Source organism: Oncorhynchus gorbuscha, linkage group LG01 (genome assembly GCF_021184085.1).
Source record: "Oncorhynchus gorbuscha isolate QuinsamMale2020 ecotype Even-year linkage group LG01, OgorEven_v1.0, whole genome shotgun sequence".
Classification (NCBI taxonomy): Eukaryota; Metazoa; Chordata; class Actinopteri; order Salmoniformes; family Salmonidae; genus Oncorhynchus; species Oncorhynchus gorbuscha.
Genome location: NC_060173.1, coordinates 65,680,131 through 65,705,501, shown reverse-complemented (window position 1 = coordinate 65,705,501; position 25,371 = coordinate 65,680,131). Strand labels below are relative to the sequence as shown.

At 45.5% G+C, this 25,371-nt stretch overlaps 1 protein-coding gene across 9 annotated transcripts in view; it reads left to right on the top strand.

The window, feature by feature from the left end:
• LOC124041089 (obscurin-like protein 1) overlaps positions 1 to 24,916 on the top strand; it is an 82,413-nt gene extending 57,497 nt beyond the window's left edge. For all 9 annotated transcript variants that reach the window (XM_046358261.1, XM_046358325.1, XM_046358278.1 and 6 more), the window contains 6 exons: positions 1,220 to 1,373; positions 11,668 to 11,829; positions 12,818 to 12,922; positions 15,521 to 15,787; positions 22,083 to 22,352; positions 23,632 to 24,916. In XM_046358261.1, coding sequence (XP_046214217.1) covers positions 1,220 to 1,373; positions 11,668 to 11,829; positions 12,818 to 12,922; positions 15,521 to 15,787; positions 22,083 to 22,352; positions 23,632 to 23,642 — 969 coding nt within the window. In that variant the 3' untranslated portion in view covers positions 23,643 to 24,916. The remainder of the gene's footprint in view (positions 1 to 1,219; positions 1,374 to 11,667; positions 11,830 to 12,817; positions 12,923 to 15,520; positions 15,788 to 22,082; positions 22,353 to 23,631) is intronic.
• Positions 24,917 to 25,371: the final 455 nt, after the last annotated feature.

Sequence of the window (25,371 nt, the reverse complement as noted above, 5' to 3'; positions counted from 1 at the left end):
TAATACATTAGATCTGGTAAAAGATAATACAAACAAAAAAACATGTGTTTTCTATTTCTTTTTTCCTCCTTTTTTCCTCCATTTCTATTTCTTTTTTCCGCCATTAAATATTGCAGTTCAGGCGCAATTTAAATTTTGGCCACTAGATGTCAGCAATGTGTGTGCAAGTTTCATATTGATCCAATGAAGCGTTACAATACTGGACAATATTTTGTTCCAAGCCGAATTGGTCAATTGCTATATTTTCAAGTACATAACCAAAGAGAACATACAAAAATGATATGGCAATACAACATTTAAGTTTACATCCTCCCAGGAATGTCATAGATGATGGATCATTAACTTATACACTAACTTTCTAGATAGCCGGAATGGGTGGGTGTGGAGCCAGAGACAGTAGGGTTTCAAACTGTAAAACCCAGTTCCTACATTTGAATATAAAAATAGATTTTATCAGACCAAACTATGTTATGTTTTATCTCTGGGACCCTCAGGAAGACAAATCAGAGCAAGATTACTGAATGTAAGTACATTATTTATACCTTCAGAGGTGAATGTATCAAACCAGTTGCCGTAATCATTTTTGTTGTTGTTGTGCACTCTCTTCAAACAAATAGCATGGTATTTGTCACTGTAATACCTACTATAAAGTGGACAGTGTAGTTAGATTAACAATCATTTAAGCTTTCTGCCCGTATAAGACATCTGGAAAGTTTGCTGTTACTTACAACTGTCATGTTAATCACATTAACACAACCGCCCCGGTATAGGAACAGCGGTCCCGTAGAGGCTAGCTAACATTAGTATTACTAGCTATTTCTGACAAAATTTGCTAGCTCATGGCAACATTGCCATCTCTCTAAAGTAAACTTGACTACGTCATAATGGTGTCAAAATTGTTTCCTACTAATTATTTACCAACTTTAGCAATGTCATTGTATTTCCAGGTCACTATAGTAGAATTTTTACCAAACAGTCATTAACAACCGTTCAAAAAGACTGATCATTAACCATCAGTCGTACATCAATATGCTGCGGCATCTGTAGAACGTTGATAACATTGGCAATGACGGGAAGTGCAGTCCATGAATAGCTAGGTTTGTAAAATACAACATCGACAATGGTCAGTTTACTTATACATTATTCATTTACTCAAATGATATGACAGATTTCTGTGGATATGATGACTATTTCTCAATTAAAAATGTTTTATCTTCAGAATGGGATCGAGGTGAAACCACGCAAGGATTTGCGTATTTATGCTATGGGAAGAAAACACTACTTCCAAATCCTGAAGTGTGAAGTCAGTGATTCTGGCACATACTCATGTGACGCTGGAGACTCCAGTACATCCTGCAATATAGCGGTCTACGGTACTGTCTGCCGCCTTAATAATCTCCCATATGAACAATATTTTGATGACTAACTAAGCTTATAATAAAATCTGCTAGTCATTCATTGCCTCACCTATAGGTTTGATCAGATATACTGTACTTTATGTTAACACTTCAGTGTTTTAAAGTATGGCAACACTACAGTGTTAGGGCTTTGTTTTCGGCTGGCGTTAAGGCGGAGCTAGTGTCAAATGCAATTTCGTCATGTAAAATCTGGGGCACTGGCATTTTCCAGCCCTGACGCTAGGTTCGGCAATTTACCTGTCTTATATCAGCTCGCTTGTGCTCAGATGGGCGGGATGGAAATTTTTGTGTCCTTTAAAAATATTATCCAAAGAGCTAATTTCAGGCAGGGATATTTATGACCAACCAAATGCTGGTTTTAGCGGTAACAGAGTTGGTTATGGTATGAATTTTGAAAGCGTAAATGCAACCTATCCAGCCGTGAAACATACTGCCCTAATCTGCTTTTGGTGCCTCTATACCTTTTAAATAATACAATTTAGTTTAATTTGATTTCAAACCAAGCATAGCCTCCCCTCCTCTCAATTCAGTTTCTTTTTGCCCAATGCAATCGCAAAGTAGTTAAGATTGTCGATAAAGGCTTTGGCTCTTGAGACCACTTGGAAATAAATCTTAATCACCAAAGCTTTATTAAAATATTAAGTTTGAGAGGAGTAAAACAGTTAGCTGACATTCCCATTTTATATCTGCATTGTAAGCAGGCCCACATTTTTTAAACCATGCAGGTCTCGTTTTGGGCTTAAAACCCCCTCCATGATGTGACCTACGTGTCCATGCCCATCATGAAATGAGAGATGAGAATGTAGACGTTTTCTGTAACCTGTAATAATTTGATGTTGGAGTAGACGCAGTCCACATCCATTGTGAATAGGAAGTCGCTGGTGCCAACCTTGGCCAGGAAGGCCGCCGTGTCCTGCGAGCCTCTGGTAGTTGTCCTCCTGGCCGAGTTGGCGTTCCACCTTCTTCACGTATTGACCCCTGTCCAGGATGACCATAGCTGACCCTTTTTTCGCCGGTTTGATGGTGATCGTCGCGTCCCTCTCCATTTGTCTGAGGGCGGTCACCTCCTCCTTGGGCAGGTTGCCCCGTGCCCCTGGTGGGAGAGGGACGCGACACTCTGCAGCAGGTCAGTGTCGGGTGGTTCCCACCCTGAAGGTTACGTGAATAGTTGTTTATTTTCTGGTGTGTCCATTCGTATCTGTTGACAGAGCTCTGTCACCGCGTTCATGAAGATGGCGTTGTCCAGGATGTTAAGGTCCTTTTGATCCATTGGCGAGGGGGTCCATGAGGGGCGGAGGAGAGACAGTGATGGTCGCAAGATCACCGGGGGTTGGACGGAGAGGTCATTGGAACATTGGGAGGCCATCCCCCTTGGCTGCCAGAAGCTCAACCATCCTCCCAATCCCCGGTGTCACCTTGTTTGGGGTATGACGGATCGGTCCGGTCAGCGTTCTGGGTGTGGTATGGCTCTCCTTCCATCCCTCACTGATGTCCATGGGGTCTTCTGCCCCCCTGGTTGGCGTGTGGCCGAGGGCCATTTGTGTCCAGTCACCCTGGTCGGAGCATGGTCTGAGCCGAGGTCAGACTGTGTCGTGTTCCACATCGGAAGCCTTCCCTGTGCCACCCGGGTTTGGGTTTGGCCGGGTTTTGGGTTTTCTGGGGATGGTGGTGTCGGCCTATTGGTCTTGCCGATCCACTTTCCTCCACGTTGTGCGGTCTGAGGGGCTCTCTCTTTATTCCCACATCTGCGTGTCTGTTCTGGTGGTGTCTCCCAACGTCCTCCTTGTGGCCCCTAGTCTCCTTTCTCTATGCGCTCCAGCCAAGTGGTGTTTCCGCCAGGTTGCATATGTTCTGCCTTGAGTGTGGAGATGGACTCCTCTCCTCCTCTTCCGATGAGGCTTCCTTTGTTGCCGCCAATGCCCGTGTGTCGCCCTCGCTCCATCGGACTCCCCGTCCTCTGCCTTACTTTCCGCCAACACCCGGGTGAGGGGATGGACAAAGCTGCTCTGCCACAGCCACTCCGACGAAGCCACTGACAGTCCATCGATCATCTCCCTCGCCTTCCGCTGGTATCCTGGTAACAACGGCTCTCCCTAGAGGTGGTTGTTGATCTCCTCCAGGTAATGTCAAGATCTGATGAGCAGTGTCTTGGCAGTGGCCTTGACACTGGGGTGGAAGAAGAAGGTGGCTACCGACTCGGCCCTACTGTGTTTTGGATCATTGGTCGGTAGTTTATCCTCCATTGTGAACTCCTGCCTCCGTGTCGTGTCCAGTGTCGTGTCCGGTGCCATTTGACACCGGACACCGGTGCCGTTTGCTCCGTACCTGCCAACCATAGGGTGTCTGTTGGAAGACGAGGGGAAGGAGGCGTAACCCCATAGGGTTGGCAGTGCGCTTTCAGAGGCATCGGGTATGTGTCGGAGGCTGTTGCCTCCCCACTGTCCCTGGCTGCCCCGCTCTGAAACAGGGGGCCTTCTAAGTTGGGTGCCTTGACCTCCATTTTCCTATTGGTCTCTCTATAGAGATTTGGGAGTGATGTACTCCTGCTCCCTTTGTGAGGTAGCGACAGGCTCAGGACCTGTTGGAGGCAGTGGTCCACCCTTGTGGAATTCTAACCAGCCCAAGGGGAAGTCTCTGTGCGGTGTTTGGCAACCTCACAATGTCTTCTAATTTGGGTTCCGATGTACTCCTCCTGTGTTCTTTTGGTTCCAACCCATAGACTCCGTAAGTGTTGGAGGCAGTAGTCAGACCCTGTGGGGTTCTAACTAGCCCAGGGGGCAGCCTCTGTGAGGTGTTTTGTGGTCCCATGGGATCTTCATAGCTGTGCACTTTATCCTCTGTTTGGTGAATGGTCGCTACCTGTGAGTCATCTGTCCGTTTAGTGTGCCACCAATGCTAAGAAGATACTTTCCTGGGGTGGGCACACTTGTTTCGAACAATACTTACCTGGATGGGTCCTCATGGTTTTGTCCTCTTGGTGATGTGTTGAGGTTCTGTTGTATGTTTTGTGTGTGTGTGTGCGGCCCCATTCCAATGAAAGGTGTCTAATGAGCTCAGGTTCCAAATCACCACCTCTAACCTCTTTCCCTGTTGTTATCATCCAACCACTGAAATCCACCATAGAAACATCCGTTGTTGTGTTTAACACCCTGTGTTGACCCACCATGTGTCGCAGTTGGTTCTCCTGTTGGGCTGTGTGTCCAGCCGTTGTTGAGTGTTGGTCACCCATCCATAGTAGCCACTCCTTCGGCTAGGGTAAGGGTGGTAGTTCCATTGCGTTGTTGAGTGTTGGCCACCTGCCCGTCTTAGCCACTCCTCTGGCTGGTGCGAAGGTGGTGATTCCATCCCTTTTGTGTTGTTGCACCAGCACCCATTGTCCCACACCTGTCCATTCTGGTCCACCTTGTTTCCGGTGAGTGGGGGATTCTGTGTGAGTGGGGTCTTGAGTAAAGATGTTGGTTCCATCCCCTGTATGTTGTTGTAGAACTTGTTATTCAACACCTGCCCGTTGCAGTTGCCTTTCTATCTGTAAAGCAGTGGTTTCGTTTAGTGGAGGTTCCGTTTGGTGGAGGTTCCGTTCGGTGCAATGGAACGATGCTGGGGCTGACTATGTCCGGGCCCCCAGGTGCACAACACCCAAGAGTCTGGCCAGGTTATGTTTTGATTATGAATCCGCAGGGTCGATCTGACACCTTCAAGCTGTGCAGAGACCGGGGGGAGGGGCACACCGCTTGCCGAGCAGGAGCGCCAGGGGGGTCCGGGCACAACCAGCCCAGGACGGTAGAGTGGGGTCTTGGTGGTTCCATCCCTTTAAGTGTTGTAGCACCCGTTGTCCTACACCTGCCAGCTGTAGTTGCCCTTTATCCATAGTGTGGATACAAGGGGGAGAGCACCACTCTTCTTGCCGAGCAGGACCACCGGGGGTTCCAGGCACAACCAGCCCAGGGGTGAAGAGTGTGGTCTTGTGTACCTCCTGTTATTGCAGCAACAGTTATCCATCTCATGCCACCGCCGGCACACCAGCCGCCCACGTCTGGAAAGTTGTTTATGGGGTGCGATGGTTAAGTATCTGTGTTGTGGGTTCCTCCTGAGCGTGGGTTCCATCCATTCATTAGTGTTAGGGTAGGGCCAGGGTCAGGGTTAGGCTTAGGTTAAGGTTAGGGTTTGGTTTAGGTAGTGTTAGGGTTAGGGAAAGGGTGTTCCCCTTTAATGGGGACAAGTGAGGTGGGTGATCCCCGGTTAGGAGGCAGCTCCTGTTTGGGACTGTCACTCCACGTCAGGTGCCACGTTTTTTGCTTCCGGTTGCTCGCCGTCCATTCCTGGTAGCGAGTGTTTGTCTAGTGTTGGAAGGTGTCCAGATTGGGTGCAGATGCAACTGATCCTTCCTCTCATGCAACTGAATTAGGAATGACACCTGTATCTTTGTATTGACTGGGTATCAATACACCCAGCTCAAATTGATATGTCTGCTTTTGTTATTTTTTTGTTATTTTTTACCCATCTACCAATAGGTGCCCTTCTTTGCGAGACATTTGAAAACCTCTCTGGTCTTTGTGGTTGAATTTGTTGCTGAAATTCACTGCTTGACTGAGGTACCTTAAAGATAATTGTATCTACAGAGATGTTGTAGTCATTAAAAAATCATGATAAACACTATTATACCATGGCATTGTTGAATATTAGTTTCTTATTTGCTTGAAGGGCATTCTAGAGCATGCATTATTTCCCTATAACTCACGGTATATCAGCACGGTCAAACTCAATGTCTATAGTTCATTCTTAATGTCTAATTTAAAACATTATTGGTATTGTTGAAGTTTATTTAACTTATAGCAAGCTTGGATTAATGGTTTGGTTAGCTAAACTAGCAAATGTGTTTGCTTGGTTACCACAGCAACTACTGTAGCTCATTTAAGGACCAAACAAATCAACAGCTGTGCCAACGCTGTGTACTACTCCCTTCACAGAGCAGTGCAAACTGCCTCTAACCAGAAAAGAAAGAGGAGTGGGAGGCCCCAGTGCACAGCTGAGCAAGAGGACAAGTATATGAGAGTGTCTAGTTTGAGAAACAGATGCCTCACAAGACCTCAACTGGCAGCTTCATTAAATAGTAGAAGGCCAGCATCCCGGAGTCGCCTCTTGACTGTTGCCATTGAGACTGGTGTTTTGCGAGTACTATTTAATGAAGCTGCCAATTGAGGACTTGTTAGGGTCTGTTTCTCAAACAAGACACTCTAATGTACTTGTCCTCTTGCTCAAGCAGAAAACTTGGTCCTTAAATGAGCCAGACTCCCATCACATCGTCCAGGAAGCGGTGGAAGCATGATGGTCGGAGCGCGCAGGGGGAACACAGTGGCTTCCCATTCTGCCAGGTAGATGTTGGCGTAGGCGGGGGCGAACCGCTTTCCCATGGCCACTCCTTTGACCTGCAGGTAGGTGTTTCCATTTAACTCGAAGTCGTTGCAGGTGAGCGAGAGCTCTAACAGCCGCAGCAGTTGCTTGTACGGTCTACTGTCCTGAGGGTGGCGCTCGAGGTGAGCGCTGACTGCGGCCAGGCCGTTTCCAACTTTGATGTTGGTGTAGAGGCTGTCCACGTCCATGGTAAACGGGAAGTCGACCGGCGCCCACCTTGGTTGCTGCCACCTTGTCCAGGAAGGCCACCATGTCCTTGATGTAGCTGTCGTGCCTCATCGCCAGCAGGCGTAGGTAGGCGTCAAGCCACTCCGACACGCTGTAGGTTTCGCTGCCGCATTCGGACTCGATGAGTCAACCGTGGGGCACCTAGTGGATTTTTGGCAAGAGGTAGAGGTTCCTGCTCTTAGCCAGCGTGGTTCCCACCAGGTTGCCGCATTGCTTGGGCCCCAGGGTCCCGTCCGTCACCAGCCCATCGAGCACACCTCTGATGAGCAGAGCCATCCGTTGGAAGATGGGGTGCTCCAGCCACCAGTAGTTCTCCTCCTGGTCAAGTTGGATCTCAGTCTCCTTCACGTACTGACCCCTGTCCAGGATGACCACAGCTGACCCTTTATCCGCCGGTTTGATGATCGTCGTGTTCCTCTCCAGTTGTCTGAGAGCGGTCACCTCCTACTTGGGCAGGTTGTCCCGTGACCCTTGTAGGTCGGGGGGGTTTAAGGTTTTCCTGTCGGTTTCCAGTAGGTAGCGGACGCCCTGCGGCAGATTCGTGTCGGGCGGCTCCTTCCCTGAAGGTTCCGTGAATAGTTGTTTATTTTCTGGTGGGCCCTCTCCACAGTCGCTGTTCCCTCTGGGTTCCGCGGTGTGCATTGCCTTTGCCGCTTTCAAAGTAATCGGCCACTTTGAGCTGACGGTGGTAGGCGGCAAACTCAGGTCGGAACCGAATACATGCCTCCTTGCCCGGGTCGAGGGCATGAATTAGAGGCCTCGTCTGGACAGGGAGAGTTAAGGCTTTATGGGTGTGAAGATGCGTGACAGGACCACTACCTCTATGCCGGTCTCCCCCGTGCTTCGATCAGAGTGCGGTGGGTGCGGTGTGGCAGAGTCCAGCCCCCTGTTGTCCTCCTCTTGGTTCGGTGGTGTGGTGGTCATCGGCGGGGTTGCCCGTCAGTGTCGGTCTACCTGAATTTGGGTCGGAGGCGGGCGGGTGCGTGGTCCCCGGCACCCGAGTCCATCTGAGGGTCTTGGTCTTGGTCATGGTGGGGTACGGCCCCGCCGGTCGGGGCACGGGAAGGTGGGCAGGTGGCTTGGTGCCGTCAAGAGGGTCACTGTCCCCCTGGTCTGGGCCAGTGAGCGGAACACTTGCACAGAGGCTCCACAATTGCCACATCTCCATAACCGGGGTCCAGTGCAGGCCATCCTGTCGGGAGTGGAACTGTGATGAAGGCAGCAGAGGGACATGTTGTCTGTGGCCGATCAATCCATTCAGGATATCCAAGTTGATCCGGTCGGCCAACGGCATCGTAGGAGAGTAATTGATCTTCAGCACGAAGATGGCAGTGTTTGGGAAGCTGGACTATTTGAGGCCTTTTGGGAGGTGGTAGTCATTCCCTTTTCTCGGTTGTTGAGGCCAAAGGAGAGGATGACCTTGGCCACCTCGGGACAGCCCTCGGTTCGCAGGAAGTCGAGGAGGAGGATGCCGTGGCAAAAGCGGGCAACGGGGATGGATTCCACTTAGATCTGGTCGGAGAAGATCCAAAGGAGCCTGGCGATGTTGGAGTCTCCCAGGATGAGGATGGGACAATGGGGCTGTACCCTCCACTCGGGCTTGTAGTGAGCACCGGGATGACACAAGAAGCGACTTGTGTCAGGCGTCGATGGTGCTTCCGTTACTGTTGGTGTGGTTGGAGTGGCGGCGTCGAAGGTGGTTACGGCGTCGGGCCGATGTGGTTGACAGGGCTGTTGCTGTGGCAGGTGGGCCGGCCCGGGGTCTCGCTGCTCAACCTGTGATGGGGAGCAGGGCAATCCTGCTGCCAGGGGCTGACAGGCCTTAACGAGTTGCTGATGGATGCTCTCCGTCAGAGTCGAGGAGATTGCCGGGGATTTCCCCAGGTCCACCACCAGATGGTGATATTCCGGAGGCAGCAGCAAGGTTGGTGGCATGTGGGGAGGCGGCAGAGGGGGAGGGTGACAGGGCTGACAGGAGGTTGGAATTGGAGGCGGTGGCACCACCTCCAACCTGCCGGTGGGATAGCTCCATGTGTATCTGTTGGGAGAGCTCAGTCTGTTGGGAGAGTCACCGTGCTCATAAAGGTGGTGTCGTCCAGGATATTGAGGTCCTCTTGATCCATGGGCGAGGGGGTCTGTGAGTGGCGGAGCGGAGACAGCGGTGATCCCGAGATCGCTGGGGGGTGGACAAAAAGGGCTTAGAACGTTGGGAGGCCATCTCCCTTCATCGCCAGAAGGTCGACCATCCTCCCATCCCCAGTGTCACCCTGATCGGGGTATCTCCTTTACCCAAATCCAGATAGCAGATGTTCTGAAAGAGCTGCAAAAGCCGGACCTGTACAAATCATCAGGACTTGACAATCTGGACCCTCTATTTCTGAAACTATCCGCCGCCATTGTCGCAATCCCTATTACCAGCCTGTTCAAACTCTCTTTCATATCGTCAGAGATTCCCAAGGATTGGAAAGCTGCCGCAGTCATACCCCTCTTCAAAGGGGGAGTCACCCTGGACCCAAACTGTTACAGACCAATATCCATCCTGCCCTGCCTATCTAAGGTCTTCGAAAGCCAAGTCAACAAACAGGTTACTGACCATCTAGAATCCCACCGTACTTTATCTGCAATCTGGTTTCCGAGCCGGTCACGGGTGCACCTCAGCCACGCTCAAGGTACTAAACGATATCATAACCGCCATCGATAAAAGACAGTACTGTGCAGCCATCTTCATCGACCTTGCCAAGGCTTTCGACTCTGTCTATCACCATATTCTTATCGGCAGACTCAGTAGCCTCGGTTTCACAAATGACTGCCTTGCCTGGTTCACCAACTACTTTGCAGACAGAGTTCAGTGTGTCAAATCGGAGGGCATGCTGTCCGGTCCTCTGACAGTCTCTATGGGGGTGCCACAGAGTTCAATTCTCGGGCCGACTCTTTTCTCTGTATATATCAATGATGTTGCTCTTGCTGAGGGCGATTCCCTGATCCACCTCTACGCAGATGACACCATTCTGTATACTTCCGGCCCGTCCTTGGACACTGTGCTATCTAACCTCCAAACGAGCTTCAATGCCATACAACACTCCTTCCGTGGCCTCCAACTGCTCTTAAACGCTAGTAAAACCAAATGCATGCTTTTCAACCGTTCGCTTCCTGCACCCGCACGCCCGAATAGCATCACCACCATGGATGGTTCCGACCTAGACCGACCTTTGTCGTACAAAGGCAAAATGCAGTAACTACACTTTTGGTCAACATTTAGTTAAGATCTGAAATTCGGCTTTTTGTATCAGTTTTATCTTGTGACAAAGTATCCGGATTCAATTATGTTCTGTTTCAGGGAAAATGGCGTGTGAAATTTTCAGTAACTACAAAATCCAAGTAAAAACCAAGGCAAACAGCAGTAACTAAAGTTACTGTACTTTGGCTTTGTTCCACTATGAAACTGATAAAAATGGCTTTAAAGTTGATTTGCTGTCCAACAAAATATGTTGTAGGTAGACACGTGACAATACCCTGATTTATTATCTTATTATGAAGTAATTGTTTATGCATATCAACCATGACCACTGATTTGACCTATGACCCCAAAGTCAAATAAATGACCATACAAAGCCAAACAGAAAAACAACAATAAAGTTGGATTAACACATTTAGATTGTAGATACTGCACTTTACACATATAGTTGTTTCAGGTCATACAAACGCAGGGTGCAGTATCTGCATTTAAGGGGTCATAGGTCAAATCAGTGGTCATGGTTGATATGCATAAATATTTTTGATATAAAGATGATACATCAGTGCATTATCACTTACCTACCTACAACATATCTGGCAGGTTAGCAAACATATTTTAAAGCCATTTTTCTCAGTTTTACCATTGGCATAGTTACTGAGTTTTGCCTTTGTAGGGCAGTATTGTTACATGGGGTCTTTATAAAAAAAAGACATTTTTCCCACTATTTTATTGTTTTGAAGGGGTAATATACTGGGCTCGCTAAATGTACAGTAGCCCTTATCCAGCTATCCAGTTAGCTAAACACTCATTCAAATAACTCCGTGGGAAGCAGGGTGCCGGGTTGGAAGTTTACTTGAATCACAGTGTTAAACTGCAACAAACACATAAATACATGTTTTCAGTTACAGTAGTATAGAGCACAGAATGTCTTCCACAATAACTGCACTAAATGTGCGAAATAAGGATTAAGAGTGCTCAATCTAGAGTCAAATATAAAATGAAGTTACTAGGATGCAACTGAATGCTTGATATTGTTCAGCTAGGTGTCCCTAGTGAGAAATAGCACTAAATCTAATGCAAAGTAGCTAACAGCTAACTCAATTAATATTTTACAGAAACATGACAATTAAATGTGATAAACATTTATCTTGTGTTAATAAACAAATGTACTTACAGACATTGCTTCTACAAAGCTTATAAAGAAGTACGTTGAAAGATTATAACTACTCTTTCACACTTGCACATCTAAAACATTGCTTCCCTTCTGAAACTGCTTCCTTTCACATGACACAAACAGGTAAAAAAAAATCAACCTTGTAAAATATTTGAATGACGTGTTGACATGAGAGCTTCTGTCTTTACCTCCCTTGGCAGAACGGGAGCTGTTGGTCCTGCAAGGCCTGGAGGACCTGGACATACAGGAAGACCAGAATGCTGTGTTTGTAGTTGAGATCTCCCTGGAGGATGTGCCTGGAGAGTGGTTCAAAAATGGAGTGAGAATTACACCAACCAGCACCATCAAGATCCGCCAGGAAGGTCATCCTTACAGTTGTTATCATCTCTTATGACACGTAGTAATCATTTGGGGGTTTACACTTGATAATAACTTTCATATATAAGCCTTTATAAATTCTTATATATATTACCAATCCATATGCATTTGAATGCTTATAAAATTATTTATGTTTACAACTAATGATAAACTCATTTATCAATAGTATGTGCTGTATTTATAGTTAGTTGTGAAAGTTATTATAAAGTGTTACCTGCCTACCTTTGAAAACATTACATTATTCTGTCTTGGTCCAGTAAGACATCTGACTAGGATTTAAACATTATATCAAAGTCTGCGCATGTCGATCTGTAGATAGTGACAATACTTTCTATGAGCAGCTCATTTATTTATACATTATAGGTATTTATATATGTTTGAATAGTCGAGGATCAGCTATGATTGTTTAAAACAAATGTTATGATGCACTTTACCACCTATTATAAGTGCTTATAATACATTTTATAATGCCCTATGGGGTGACACTTGGCACCTTAAAGCTAGAATCCTTAGTCGCTAAATGCATTTTTGGACTAAATTCATGATATATTCTTCAAGAATCAGTGGGTATACAGATATAACTTATAAATGCCTCATGAGCTTAGTTCAACTCATCGTACCTCACCAGAACCCAAAATATGAGCTTGTTTTACTCCAATGTTTATAAACAACGTAAATGCAAAACATGGTTAAAACTATACATTTTATATCATGTATGGTCAGTCCCTAGCATCCATAGCGGTCTAAGAATTTGAGAGTTGTTACGTTTGTCCAGCCCCAACCCGTAGCTTTTTAGCGAAACAGGGGCAGGGAAAGCTTTGTTATTGTTTAAATTAAGGATTCAGGCTTTAAGTGCATGTCTAATGCTTTGTAACATGTGGCTCTTAAAAACATGACTTTATTCTCAACACACTAATATAGCCGGGGAAAAAACAAAGCTTCTATGGTAACTGATTTTGCATGTCTTTTTAGGGACCAAGCATTTTCTTCTAATGTGCAACGTGAGAGGAGAGGACTCCGGAGAGATCAAGTTTGTCGCCAAACACGTGGAATGCACAGCCTATCTGGAGGTGGAGGGTAATATGATTACTTCATCTTTGTATTCACACTCCTTTCATACTTGTGTGGTTTTATTGAATGGATAGGCCAGTGAAGAGACAGGAAAGGTAGGAGGAGTGCGAGTCGGAAGGGCAGTGGTTCAGATTTAAACCCCTGTCAACTCTGCTGGCACTAACCATTCTCGACCACCTCTTCTTTCCTGTACATATGACATGTAGTCAAATCTCCTGATGTAGTGTAGGCAGGAAAATACTGGCCCACGTTTAAATATCAGGTAAACTCATCCCTGTAGTTCAGTTAGTAGCGCATGGTGCTTGCAATGCCAGGGTAGTGGGTTTGATTCCTGTGGACAACTGTACGTAAAATGTATGCACTCACAACTAAGTTGCTTTGGATAAAATTGTCTGCTAAATGGCATATTATATATATGTATTATAAGCTGGATGGTTCGAGTCCTGATTGCTGATTGGCCGACAGCCGTGGTATATCCGTATTCCGCGGGTATGACAAAACATTTATTTTTACTGCTCTAATTAGGTTGGTAACCATTTTATAATAGCAGTAAGGCACCTCTGGGCTTTGTGGTTTATGGCCAATATACCATGGCTAAGGGCTGTATCTAGGCACTCTGCGTTGCGTTGTACATAAGAACAGCCCTTAGCCGTGGTATATTGCCCATATACCACACCCTCTCAGGCCGTATTGCTTAATTGTACCAGTCAAAAGTTTGGCACACTAGAATAATAGTGAAGAGGTAACAAAATGTGAAAAAAGGAAAGGGGTCTGAATACTTTCCGAATGCACTGTGTATATATATATATATATATATATATATATATATATATATATATATATATATATATATATATATATATATATATATAAATATATATATATATATATTATTGTAGTAACAAAATAATATTTTTGGGGAAAATGGCATATGGGGGCGGATATAGAAAATCTATGTCAATATCAGATGCTTTGTTCCCAATAGGATAGACCTACTGTACCAGTCAAAAGTTTGGACACACCTACTCATTCAAGTTTAAAAAATATATATTTACTATTTTCTACATTGTAGAATAACAGTGAAGACATCAAAACTATGAAATAACACATATGGAATCATGCAGTAACCAAAGAAGTGTTAAACAAATCAAGATATATTTATATTTGAGATTCTTCAAAGTAGACCCCTTTTGCCTTAATGACAGCTTTACACACTCTTGGCATTTTCTCATGAGGTAGTCACAAGGAATGCATTTCAATTAACAGGTGTAGCTTGTTAAAAATTAATTTGTGGAATTTCTTTCCTTCTTGATGCATTTGAGCTAATCAGTTGTGTTGTGACAAGGTAGGGGTGGTATACAGAAGATATCCCTATTTGGTAAAAGACCAAGTCCATATTATGACAAGAAGAGCTCCAATAAACATAAGAGAAATGACAGTCCATCATTACTATAAGACATGAAGGTCAGTCAATCTGGAACATTTCAAGAACTTTGGAAGTTTCTTCAAGTCGCAAAAACCATCAAGCGTGATGATGGCTCCCATGAGGACAGCCACAGGACAGGAAGATCCAGAGTTACCTCTGCTGCAGAGGATAAGTTCATTAAAGTTAGTAGCCTCAGAAATAGCACCTAAATAAATGCTTCACAGAGTTCAAGTAACAGACACATCTCAACATCAACTGTTCAGAGGAGACTGCGTAAATCAGCCCTTCATGGTCGAATTGCTGCAAAGAAACCACTACTAAAAGACATCAATAAGAAGAGGACTTGCTTGGGCCAAGAAACACAAGCAATGGAAATTAGACTGGTGGAAATCTGTCCATTGGTCTGAGACTTTTGGTTCCAACCGCTGTGTAGGTGAACAGATGATCTCCGCATGTGTGGTTCCCACCGTGAAGCATGGAGGAGGTGTGATGGTGTGGGGGGTCTGTGCTGGTGACACTGTCTGTGATTTATTTATCAAGGCACACTTAACCATCATGGCTACCACAGCATTCTGCAGTGATACACCATCCCACCTGGTTTGCGCTTAGTGGGACTATCATTTGTTTGCAACTGGACAATGACCCAACACACCTCCAGGCTGTGTAAGGCCTATTTGACCAAGAAGGAGAGCGATGGAATGCTGCATCCGATGACCTGGCCTCCAATCACCCAACCTCAACCCAATTGAGATTGTTTGGGGTGAGTTGGACCACAGTGAAGGAAAAGCAGCCAACAACTCCTCAGCATATGCAGGAACTCCTTCAAGACTGTTGGAAAAGCATTACAGGTGAAGCTGGTTGAGAGAATGCCAAGAGTGTGCAAAGCTGTCATAAAGGCAAAGGGAGGCTACTTCAAAGAATCTCAAATAGAAAATATATTTTGAATCTTTTGTTAATACATGTGTTTTTTACAATTATTCTGCAATGTTGAAAATAGTAAAAATAAAGAAAATCCCTTGAATGAGTAGGTGTGTCCAAACTTTTGACTAGTACGGTAGGTAAATATAGAATTATTGATATTGGTGCCTGCCACCTGTCCAAATCAATTATTGTCAGGTCTCAGAACAAACCTTGCGACACATTCAGAAATAAAGCAAATTTGTATTTTATCCTTGCAGAGCTTCCATTGAACATAACGAACCCTCTCCAGGACAAGGTAGCTCTTGAGAGGAGTCGTGCGATCATGGACTGCTCAGTATCCAACCCTCGGTGCAGTATCCGCTGGTACAAAGGCAGCAATGTCATCCTGCCCTCAGAGCGCTTTGAGATCTGCAGTGAGGGCTGCTATCGCAAGCTGGTCATTCAACAGGTGGCACTGGACGATGAGGGAACTTACAGTGTGCAGGTTGGAGAGCACACATGCTCTGCAAAACTGACTGTAGAAGGTAAGATAATCTATTAAAGTGTCAGTTCACCCCACAATCAAAGTTTGTCAGATGTTTGACATGAACATTTGCATTTGGTCAAAATGAGGCCACGTCCCACTCCATTTATTGTGTTGATACAGCCACAGTATTTGTCTCAAATTCAAATGAATAGAAATTGTATTCAGTAATACAGTGAGATCAGTAATATAAGTTAAGTTTTGCATCCCCCTAATTGTTAGGATTTGGGGAGAGTAGGCTGATATTAGGTCTGTCTAAGGGCAACTTCTACCAGGAGTGTAGAACGATCGGTATCCTGAATATCAGCTCCATCTACTGGGAACATGGCAGTAAAGACATTCCTATTCATTACACATTGCCACTCACTCAGTTCAGTATTTGATAGGATTATAGGTCAACTCTAGTTCTGTGCAATTATAATGCAGTTCCTAAAGTACTAGGTAACAACATTGTATCAACATGTTGTTCCTAGTGTACTTTGTGTTACTCAGGTATGAAAGTAAAGTGCTATAAATTCAATTCAAGCATTGTTCCATGCCCCTTATCTACAATGAACTTGTACAGGTGAGTATGTCATGCAGGTGAAAGAGGACCCAAAAGCGACTTAACAGAAACAGAGTTTATTTAAGTCCAAACAGGGAATAACAGAAATCCTCTAGTCTGTAGAGGGGAATAACTGGAGAAGCGGCCACAGACTGCAGGTCGCTTCGGGTAGGCGCAGGCCGTAGTAGACAGAGACACCTGCTCACACGCAGCATCTGATGAAGGCAAAAAACACGACAGGACAGGGCGATACACAATCACAGCAAAAACACGACAGGACAGGGCGAAACGCAATCACAGCATGGTGAATACTAAACAAGGAACCGACGGGACAGGAACGGAACACAAAGGAATAAATAGGGACTCTAATCAGGGAAAGGATCGGGAACAGGTGTGGGAAGACTAAATGATGATTAGGGGAATAGGAACAGCTGGGAGCAGGAACGGAACGATAGAGAGAAGAGAGAGCGAGAGAGTGAGAGAGGGAGGGGGAGAGAGAGGGATAGAAAGAGGGAAAGAACCAACTAAGACCAGCAGAGGGAAACGAATAGAATGGGGAGCACAGGGACAAGACATGATAATAAATGACAAACATGACAGTACCCCCCACTCACCGAGCGCCTCCTGGCGCACTCGAGGAGGAATCCTGGCGGCAACGGAGGAAATCATCGATGAGTGAACGGTCCAGCACGTCCCGAGACGGAACCCAACTCCTCTCCTCAGGACCGTAACCCTCCCAATCCACTAAGTATTGGTGACCCCGTCCCCGAGAACGCATGTCCATGATCTTATGTACCTTGTAAATAGGTGCGCTCTCGACAAGGACGGGAGGGGGAGGGAAGACGAACGGGGGTGCGAAGAAAGGGCTTAACACAGGAGACATGGAAGACAGGATGGACGCGACGAAGATGTCGCGGAAGAAGCAGTCGCACAGCGACAGGATTGACGACCTGGGAGACACGGAACGGACCAATGAACCGCGGAGTCAACTTACGAGAAGCTGTCGTAAGAGGAAGGTTGCGAGTGGAAAGCCACACTCTCTGGCCGCAACAATACCTTGGACTCTTAATCCTGCGTTTATTGGCGGCTCTCACCGTCTGTGCCCTGTAACGGCAAAGTGCAGACCTCACCCTCCTCCAGGTGCGCTCACAACGTTGGACAAACGCTTGAGCGGAGGGAACGCTGGACTCGGCAAGCTGGGATGAGAACAGAGGAGGCTGGTAACCCAGACTACTCTGAAACGGAGATAACCCGGTAGCAGACGAAGGAAGCGAATGTGAGCGTATTCTGCCCAGGGAGCTGTTCTGCCCAAGACGCAGGGTTTCTGAAAGAAAGGCTGCGTAGTATGCGACCAATCGTCTGATTGGCCCTCTCTGCTTGACCGTTAGACTGGGGATGAAACCCGGAAGAGAGACTGACGGACGCACCAATCAAACGACAGAACTCCCTCCAAAACTGTGACGTGAATTGCGGGCCTCTGTCTGAAACGGCGTCTAACGGGAGGCCATGAATTCTGAATACATTCTCAATAATGATTTGTGCCGTCTCCTTAGCGGAAGGAAGTTTAGCGAGGGGAATGAAATGTGCCGCCTTAGAGAACCTATCGACAACCGTCAGAATCACAGTCTTCCCCGCAGACAAAGGCAGACCGGTAATGAAGTCTAAGGCAATGTGAGACCATGGTCGAGAAGGAATGGGGAGCGGTCTGAGACGCCCGGCAGGAGGAGAGTTACCCGACTTAGTCTGCGCGCAGTCCGAACAAGCAGCCACGAAACGGCGCGTGTCACGCTCCTGAGTCGGCCACCAAAAGCGCTGGCGAATAGACGCAAGAGTGCCTCGAACACCGGGATGACCAGCTAACTTGGCAGAGTGAGCCCACTGAAGAACAGCCAGACGAGTGGAAACAGGAACGAAAAGGAGGTTACTAGGACAAGCGCGCGGCGACGCAGTGTGCGTGAATGCTTGCTTAACCTGTCTTTCAATTCCCCAGACTGTTAACCCGACAACACGCCCATAAGGAAGAATCCCCTCGGGATCAGTAGAAGCCACAGAAGAACTAAACAGACGGGATAAGGCATCAGGCTTGGTGTTCTTGCTACCCGGACGGTAAGAAATCACAAACTCGAAACGAGCGAAAAACAACGCCCAACGAGCTTGACGGGCATTAAGTCGTTTGGCAGAACGGATGTACTCAAGGTTCTTATGGTCTGTCCAAACGACAAAAGGAACGGTCGCCCCCTCCAACCACTGTCGCCATTCGCCTAGGGCTAAGCGGATGGCGAGCAGTTCACGGTTACCCACATCATAGTTGCGCTCAGATGGCGACAGGCGATGAGAAAAATAAGCGCAAGGATGAACCTTATCGTCAGACTGGAAGCGCTGGGATAGAATGGCTCCCACGCCTACCTCTGAAGCGTCAACCTCGACAATGAATTGTCTAGTGACGTCAGGAGTAACGAGGATAGGAGCGGACGTAAAACGTTCTTTTAGAAGATCAAAAGCTCCCTGGGCGGAACCGGACCACTTAAAACACGTCTTGACAGAAGTAAGAGCTGTGAGAGGGGCAGCAACTTGACCGAAATTACGAATGAAACGCCGATAGAAATTAGCGAAACCTAAAAAGCGCTGCAACTCGACACGTGACCTTGGAACGGGCCAATCACTGACAGCTTGGACCTTAGCGGAATCCATCTGAATGCCTTCAGCGGAAATAACGGAACCGAGAAAAGTAACGGAGGAGACATGAAAAGAGCACTTCTCAGCCTTTACGTAGAGACAATTCTCTAAAAGGCGCTGTAGAACACGTCGAACGTGCTGAACATGAATCTCGAGTGACGGAGAAAAAATCAGGATATCGTCAAGATAGACAAAAACAAAAATGTTCAGCATGTCTCTCAGAACATCATTAACTAATGCCTGAAAAACAGCTGGCGCATTGGCGAGACCGAACGGCAGAACCCGGTACTCAAAATGCCCTAACGGAGTGTTAAACGCCGTTTTCCACTCGTCCCCCTCTCTGATGCGCACGAGATGGTAAGCGTTACGAAGGTCCAACTTAGTAAAGCACCTGGCTCCCTGCAGAATCTCGAAGGCTGATGACATAAGGGGAAGCGGATAACGATTCTTAACCGTTATGTCATTCAGCCCTCGATAATCCACGCAGGGGCGCAGAGTACCGTCCTTCTTCTTAACAAAAAGAACCCCGCCCCGGCCGGAGAAGAAGAAGGCACTATGGTACCGGCGTCAAGAGACACAGACAAATAATCCTCGAGAGCCTTACGTTCGGGAGCCGACAGAGAGTATAGTCTACCTCGAGGAGGAGTGGTCCCCGGAAGGAGATCAATACTACAATCATACGACCGGTGAGGAGGAAGGGAGTTGGCTCGGGACCGACTGAAGACCGTGCGCAGATCATGATATTCCTCCGGCACTCCTGTCAAATCGCCAGGTTCCTCCTGAGAAGTAGGGACAGAAGAAACGGGAGGGATAGCAGACATTAAACACTTCACATGACAAGAAACGTTCCAGGATAGGATAGAATTACTAGACCAATTAATAGAAGGATTATGACATACTAGCCAGGGATGACCCAAAACAACAGGTGTAAACGGTGAACGAAAAATCAAAAAAGAAATAGTCTCACTGTGGTTACCAGATACTGTGAGGGTTAAAGGTAGTGTCTCAAATCTGATACTGGGAAGATGACTACCATCTAAGGCGAACATGGGCGTAGGCTTCTCTAACTCTCTGAAAGGAATGTCATGTTTCCGAACCCATGCTTCGTCCATGAAACAACCCTCAGCCCCAGAGTCTATCAAGGCACTACATGTAGCACCCGAACCGGTCCAGCGTAGATGGACCGACAAAGTAGTACAGGATTTTGATGGAGAGACTTGAGTAGTTGCGCTCACCTGTAGCCCTCCGCTTACAGATGAGCTCTGGCTTTTACTGGACATGAATTAACAAAATGTCCAGCAACTCCGCAATAGAGGCACAGGCGGTTGGTGATCCTCCGTTCCCTCTCCTTAGTCGAGATGCGAATCCCTCCCAGCTGCATGGGCTCAGTCTCAAAGCCAGAGGAGGGAGATGGTTGCGATGCGGAGCAGGGAAACACCGTTGATGCGAGCTCTCTTCCACGAGCCCGGTGACGAAGATCTACCCGTCGTTCTATGCGGATGGCGAGAGCAATCAAAGAGTCCACATCTGAAGGAACCTCCCGGGAGAGAATCTCATCCTTAACCACTGCGTGGAGTCCCTCCAGAAAACGAGCGAGCAGCGCCGGCTCGTTCCACTCACTAGAGGCAGCAAGAGTGCGAAACTCAATAGAATAATCCGTTATGGACCGTTCACCTTGGCATAAGGAAGCCAGGGCCCTAGAAGCCTCCCCACCAAAAAACTGAACGGTCAAAAACCCGAATCATCTCCTCTTTAAAGTTCTGGAATTTGTTAGAGCAATCAGCCCTTGCCTCCCAGATAGCTGTGCCCCATTCTCGAGCCCGGCCAGTAAGGAGTGAAATGACGTAAGCAACCCGAGCTCTCTCTCTAGAGTATGTGTTGGGTTGGAGAGAGAACACAATCTCACACTGCGTGAGAAAGGAGCGGCACTCAGTGGGCTGCCCGGAGTAGCAAGGTGGGTTATTAACCCTAGGTTCTGGAGGCTCGGCAGGCCAGGAAGTAACAGGTGGCACGAGACGTAGACTCTGGAACTGTCCAGAGAGGTCGGAAACCTGAGCGGCCAGGTTCTCCACGGCATGGCGAGCAGCAGACAATTCCTGCTCGTGTCTGCCGAGCATGGCTCCTTGGATCTCGACGGCAGTGTAACGAGCGTCTGAAGTCGCTGGGTCCATTCCTTGGTCGGTTCCTTCTGTCATGCAGGTGAAAGAGGACCCAAAAGCGACTTAACAGAAACAGAGTTTATTTAAGTCCAAACAGGGAATAACAGAAATCCTCTAGTCTGTAGAGGGGAATAACTGGAGAAGCGGCCACAGACTGCAGGTCGCTTCGGGTAGGCGCAGGCCGTAGTAGACAGAGACACCTGCTCACACGCAGCATCTGATGAAGGCAAAAAACACGACAGGACAGGGCGATACACAATCACAGCAAAAACACGACAGGACAGGGCGAAACGCAATCACAGCATGGTGAATACTAAACAAGGAACCGACGGGACAGGAACGGAACACAAAGGAATAAATAGGGACTCTAATCAGGGGAAAGGATCGGGAACAGGTGTGGGAAGACTAAATGATGATTAGGGGAATAGGAACAGCTGGGAGCAGGAACGGAACGATAGAGAGAAGAGAGAGCGAGAGAGTGAGAGAGGGAGGGGGAGAGAGAGGGATAGAAAGAGGGAAAGAACCAACTAAGACCAGCAGAGGGAAACGAATAGAATGGGGAGCACAGGGACAAGACATGATAATAAATGACAAACATGACAGAGTAATTTGATTCTCATTTAATGAATCATATAATGAATAGAGTGTATTGTATAATCATATTTAACGGTATACTTAGCAAGGTGACATCCTCAAACACAACAGGGGTAAACTCACACAACATGGACAACAGACTTCAAAACAGCCATTATTGGGGAAGGTACAAATTGTGAAAGGCCAACACTGGCAGTAGTTGTACATATGAATTTTGGTGACAATGTGGTCTTATGTTGTTTTGTAATGGATTATGATGCCATCTTGTTGAGTGTACTTTTAAGTGTTCCCTCAATGTATTTATCTTTCTCTGGTCAACACAGCCCAGTCTCTCCTGATGGTGAGGGAACTGAAGAGCGTGGAGGTGGTTGCCCCGGATGAGGCCTGCTTCGAGTGTGAAGTCTCGGTCCCCGTCCTCAAAGCCCCCGTGTGGAGCCTGAAGGGGGAGGCCCTGCAGCAGGGGCCCAAAGTCAGCCTAGAGAAGATGGGCATGGTCCACCGCCTCACCCTCCGACAGACCTCTGTTGACATGAACGGCTTGGTGGAGTTCACATCGGGAAAAGCCAAGAGCAGCGCCGAGCTCCACGTCAAGAGTAGGCAAACCCTTTAACTTTTACATGTGATTTGGCATAACAGCGGCACATGGCGAGAGAAGTGTGACATACTGTAAGCTATGTTTGGTGTTTATGTGCAGTTCTCCATTGGCATTGACATCTAGGTCAGACAAGACGGAATGTATTTCCCGGTAGACGTCTAAGGCTATATTTACAGGCTGACAGTAATAAAATACTTTAAATTTTATAACATGATCTAAAATTGAATAAGTATTATGTTCCTTCATCACATTAAATGTGGTCTGTTTGCCGTAAGTGTAACCGATTGTACATACAGAAGAACCCCTTTATACCTAAAATATAAATATTTTAATTCAAGCTAATTTCTCCTACTGTATCACTTGAGCCATTATGCGCGACTTAAGATTACAGGCTACTTATAGCGTCCTTTACTGTAGTATTTATGCAGTTGCAACATTTATACTATATTTTGGATTATTGTTTTTCAGGAGACCGAAGCTCGGCTCTTATATTAGGATTTGGCTCATGGTGGCTACTTGAGGATTACTGGATGTCCCCAATTCAATTGAACCTGCATTGTAGTATTTATGCAGCTGTTTGTCCCTATTCAATCAAAACCATTGTGTTATTATTGTATTTCAGGATAAAATAAAACAAAAACAATTGTCATGCCAAAGAGATAAGGTGTGCTTTCAAAGCTATGCACAACTCTAGATTTCTCTCATAGTTGTATTATAATTATGTTTATTCTGCTATTTTGAGTTAAGATATCACCCCAAACAGACCCAATTTAGATTACTCAAGAAAATATTTTGGATAGCATTTATATACTTTCTGAACTTAAACAATATTTATACTGAACAAAATATAAATGTTTCATGAGCTGAAGTAAAAGATCCCAGAAATGTTAAAAAAGCACAAAATACTTATTTCTCTAAAATGCACAAATTAGTTTACATCCCTGTTAGTTAGCAATTTGTTTTTGCCAAGGTAATTCATCCACATGACAGGTGTGGAATATCAAGAAATGAAATAAACATCATGATCGTTACACATGGGGGATAACTCTTGAACCGTTTAAGCTAAAGACAAACTTTCACGTGTTCAGGCTGTCTTAACTTCAAATCCCTTAAAAAACTTGTATCAACTATAACTATAGACATTTGTGTGAATTAGCATAACAAATGCACATTCTTGTCTTACTGGGGAAACCTGTTTACCATTTCGCTTGAATAGAACCTACTGTACATATAGGATTGACAGTTCTGAGTATTTGTGTATTTTTTCTCTTCAACAGGTGATCCTTGACAGACGCAGTATCGTCGTGATGCAGTGTCAACATCAGAATGAGATGGATCGATATTTTATTCACCAATTTATTTGTGTTCATATTTGTCATGTGAAATTGGAATGTATGGAATAGAATTGTAAGATATATTCCTGTCTTTAAAAAGGGGGTGAATATTTTGTCAAAATTAACAATAAGTTATTGAAATATTTTGTATAATTATTTCCCAATGCAGATACCCCTATTCACTTGAAACAATGTCCTCTAAAGAGGCTCTTGGTAAATATCAACCAACATAAGTACAGAGTTGACTAAATTGTCTCTCTGAATACGAGCAAGTAATTCATCCATAAAATGACATGTAATATAAACATTTTATGTAATATAAAAATGTGTTCTGAAGTCAATCGTAAAATACAGTTGGAGAATGCAATTGATTACAGGCGTGGGACCGAATCCTAACTTGAGATCCATGTTTGAGTGGCATTTGCTTGCAAATCTCACATAGATATGAATGCATGCTTTATGCAAATGTCTGAGTTGTGCACTGGCATACTATGTCAGAATTTGGGCCATAATGGTTACTTATAGCAAGTATTGAGAAACTGAAAGTTGTTTAGAAGTGACGAATCCTAATGAGCTACCAACTTTTTCACATAAATCTCCCTTTGACATCAATGCATTTATCTAGAACTTTGAGATACACATTTTTCTCAAGTTAGGATTCAGTCCTAAGTTTAAAAAGGTTCTTAAAAGGTTCCATTAGTTCTATTTACTCTAAGTGTCCATTTAGTCAGTCAGTCAAGCTGTTTGAGGAACAGCGCCGTTCTCGCTCTCAAATTTCTTTATCATCATTACTTATAATTGCATAATTTCATTTGTATTTTTCATCACGTGTCCACTGTATAGACATCGTTTTTTACATTTTGAAGTTGTTTTGTGGAGGCAGAAATTCAAGCTACTATGAAGAATGGGTTCTGTCAAGTAGTATTGGCTTGTAATATAAATACATTGGGCCAAAATTGGTTAATTTAGAAAGGTAGTTAATATTGATCATTTTATTAGATTATATTCAAGTTTAAATGCAGAGTTACCTGAATAACATATATTGTATTGAATAATTAATGAATATGGTTTTCATATGAAGTGAAGTCAGTTCCATATTCTTTTTTCTTTTCAATTTAATTTGTTTCCAACACCCCCCACAATGTATTGATAAGCTCCATTAGTGTATGCAGGAATAATTGTAATGGGATATTACCTCTTTCAATAAATCATGCTTTATTATGGTAAAGTACAAATCGTTTTCTACTTCTTTCTATTCTTAAAATTGATGAGCAGCTCTTACTCATTCAAACACTTGATTTAGCTCAAGTTTCTTTACTCGGATGTCAACACTTGTTGCATGCAGTGAAACAAAACAGCAAATTATTATAGTAATTGAAAGATTTTTTGTAATCGATAGATGTCTATCTTGTCAAATGAATGCTGCATTTTACTTTTAGGGTAACGCAGACTCGCATGCACAGACAAGTAGTCACGTGTAAGCAAGCACGGCAGGAAGTGTCATAAAGTAAATTAGGATCTTTACAAGGCATGTAATACAAGGAGCTATGAAAAGGCTCCCCACTCAACTGACTGTACAGGTTGAATGACTACTACATTAGACTTGCAATATGATATCACATATCAAAAAGGTCAAGTACAAGTACTTGTTAAAAACCAAATGTCACACATACATCTCCAGCA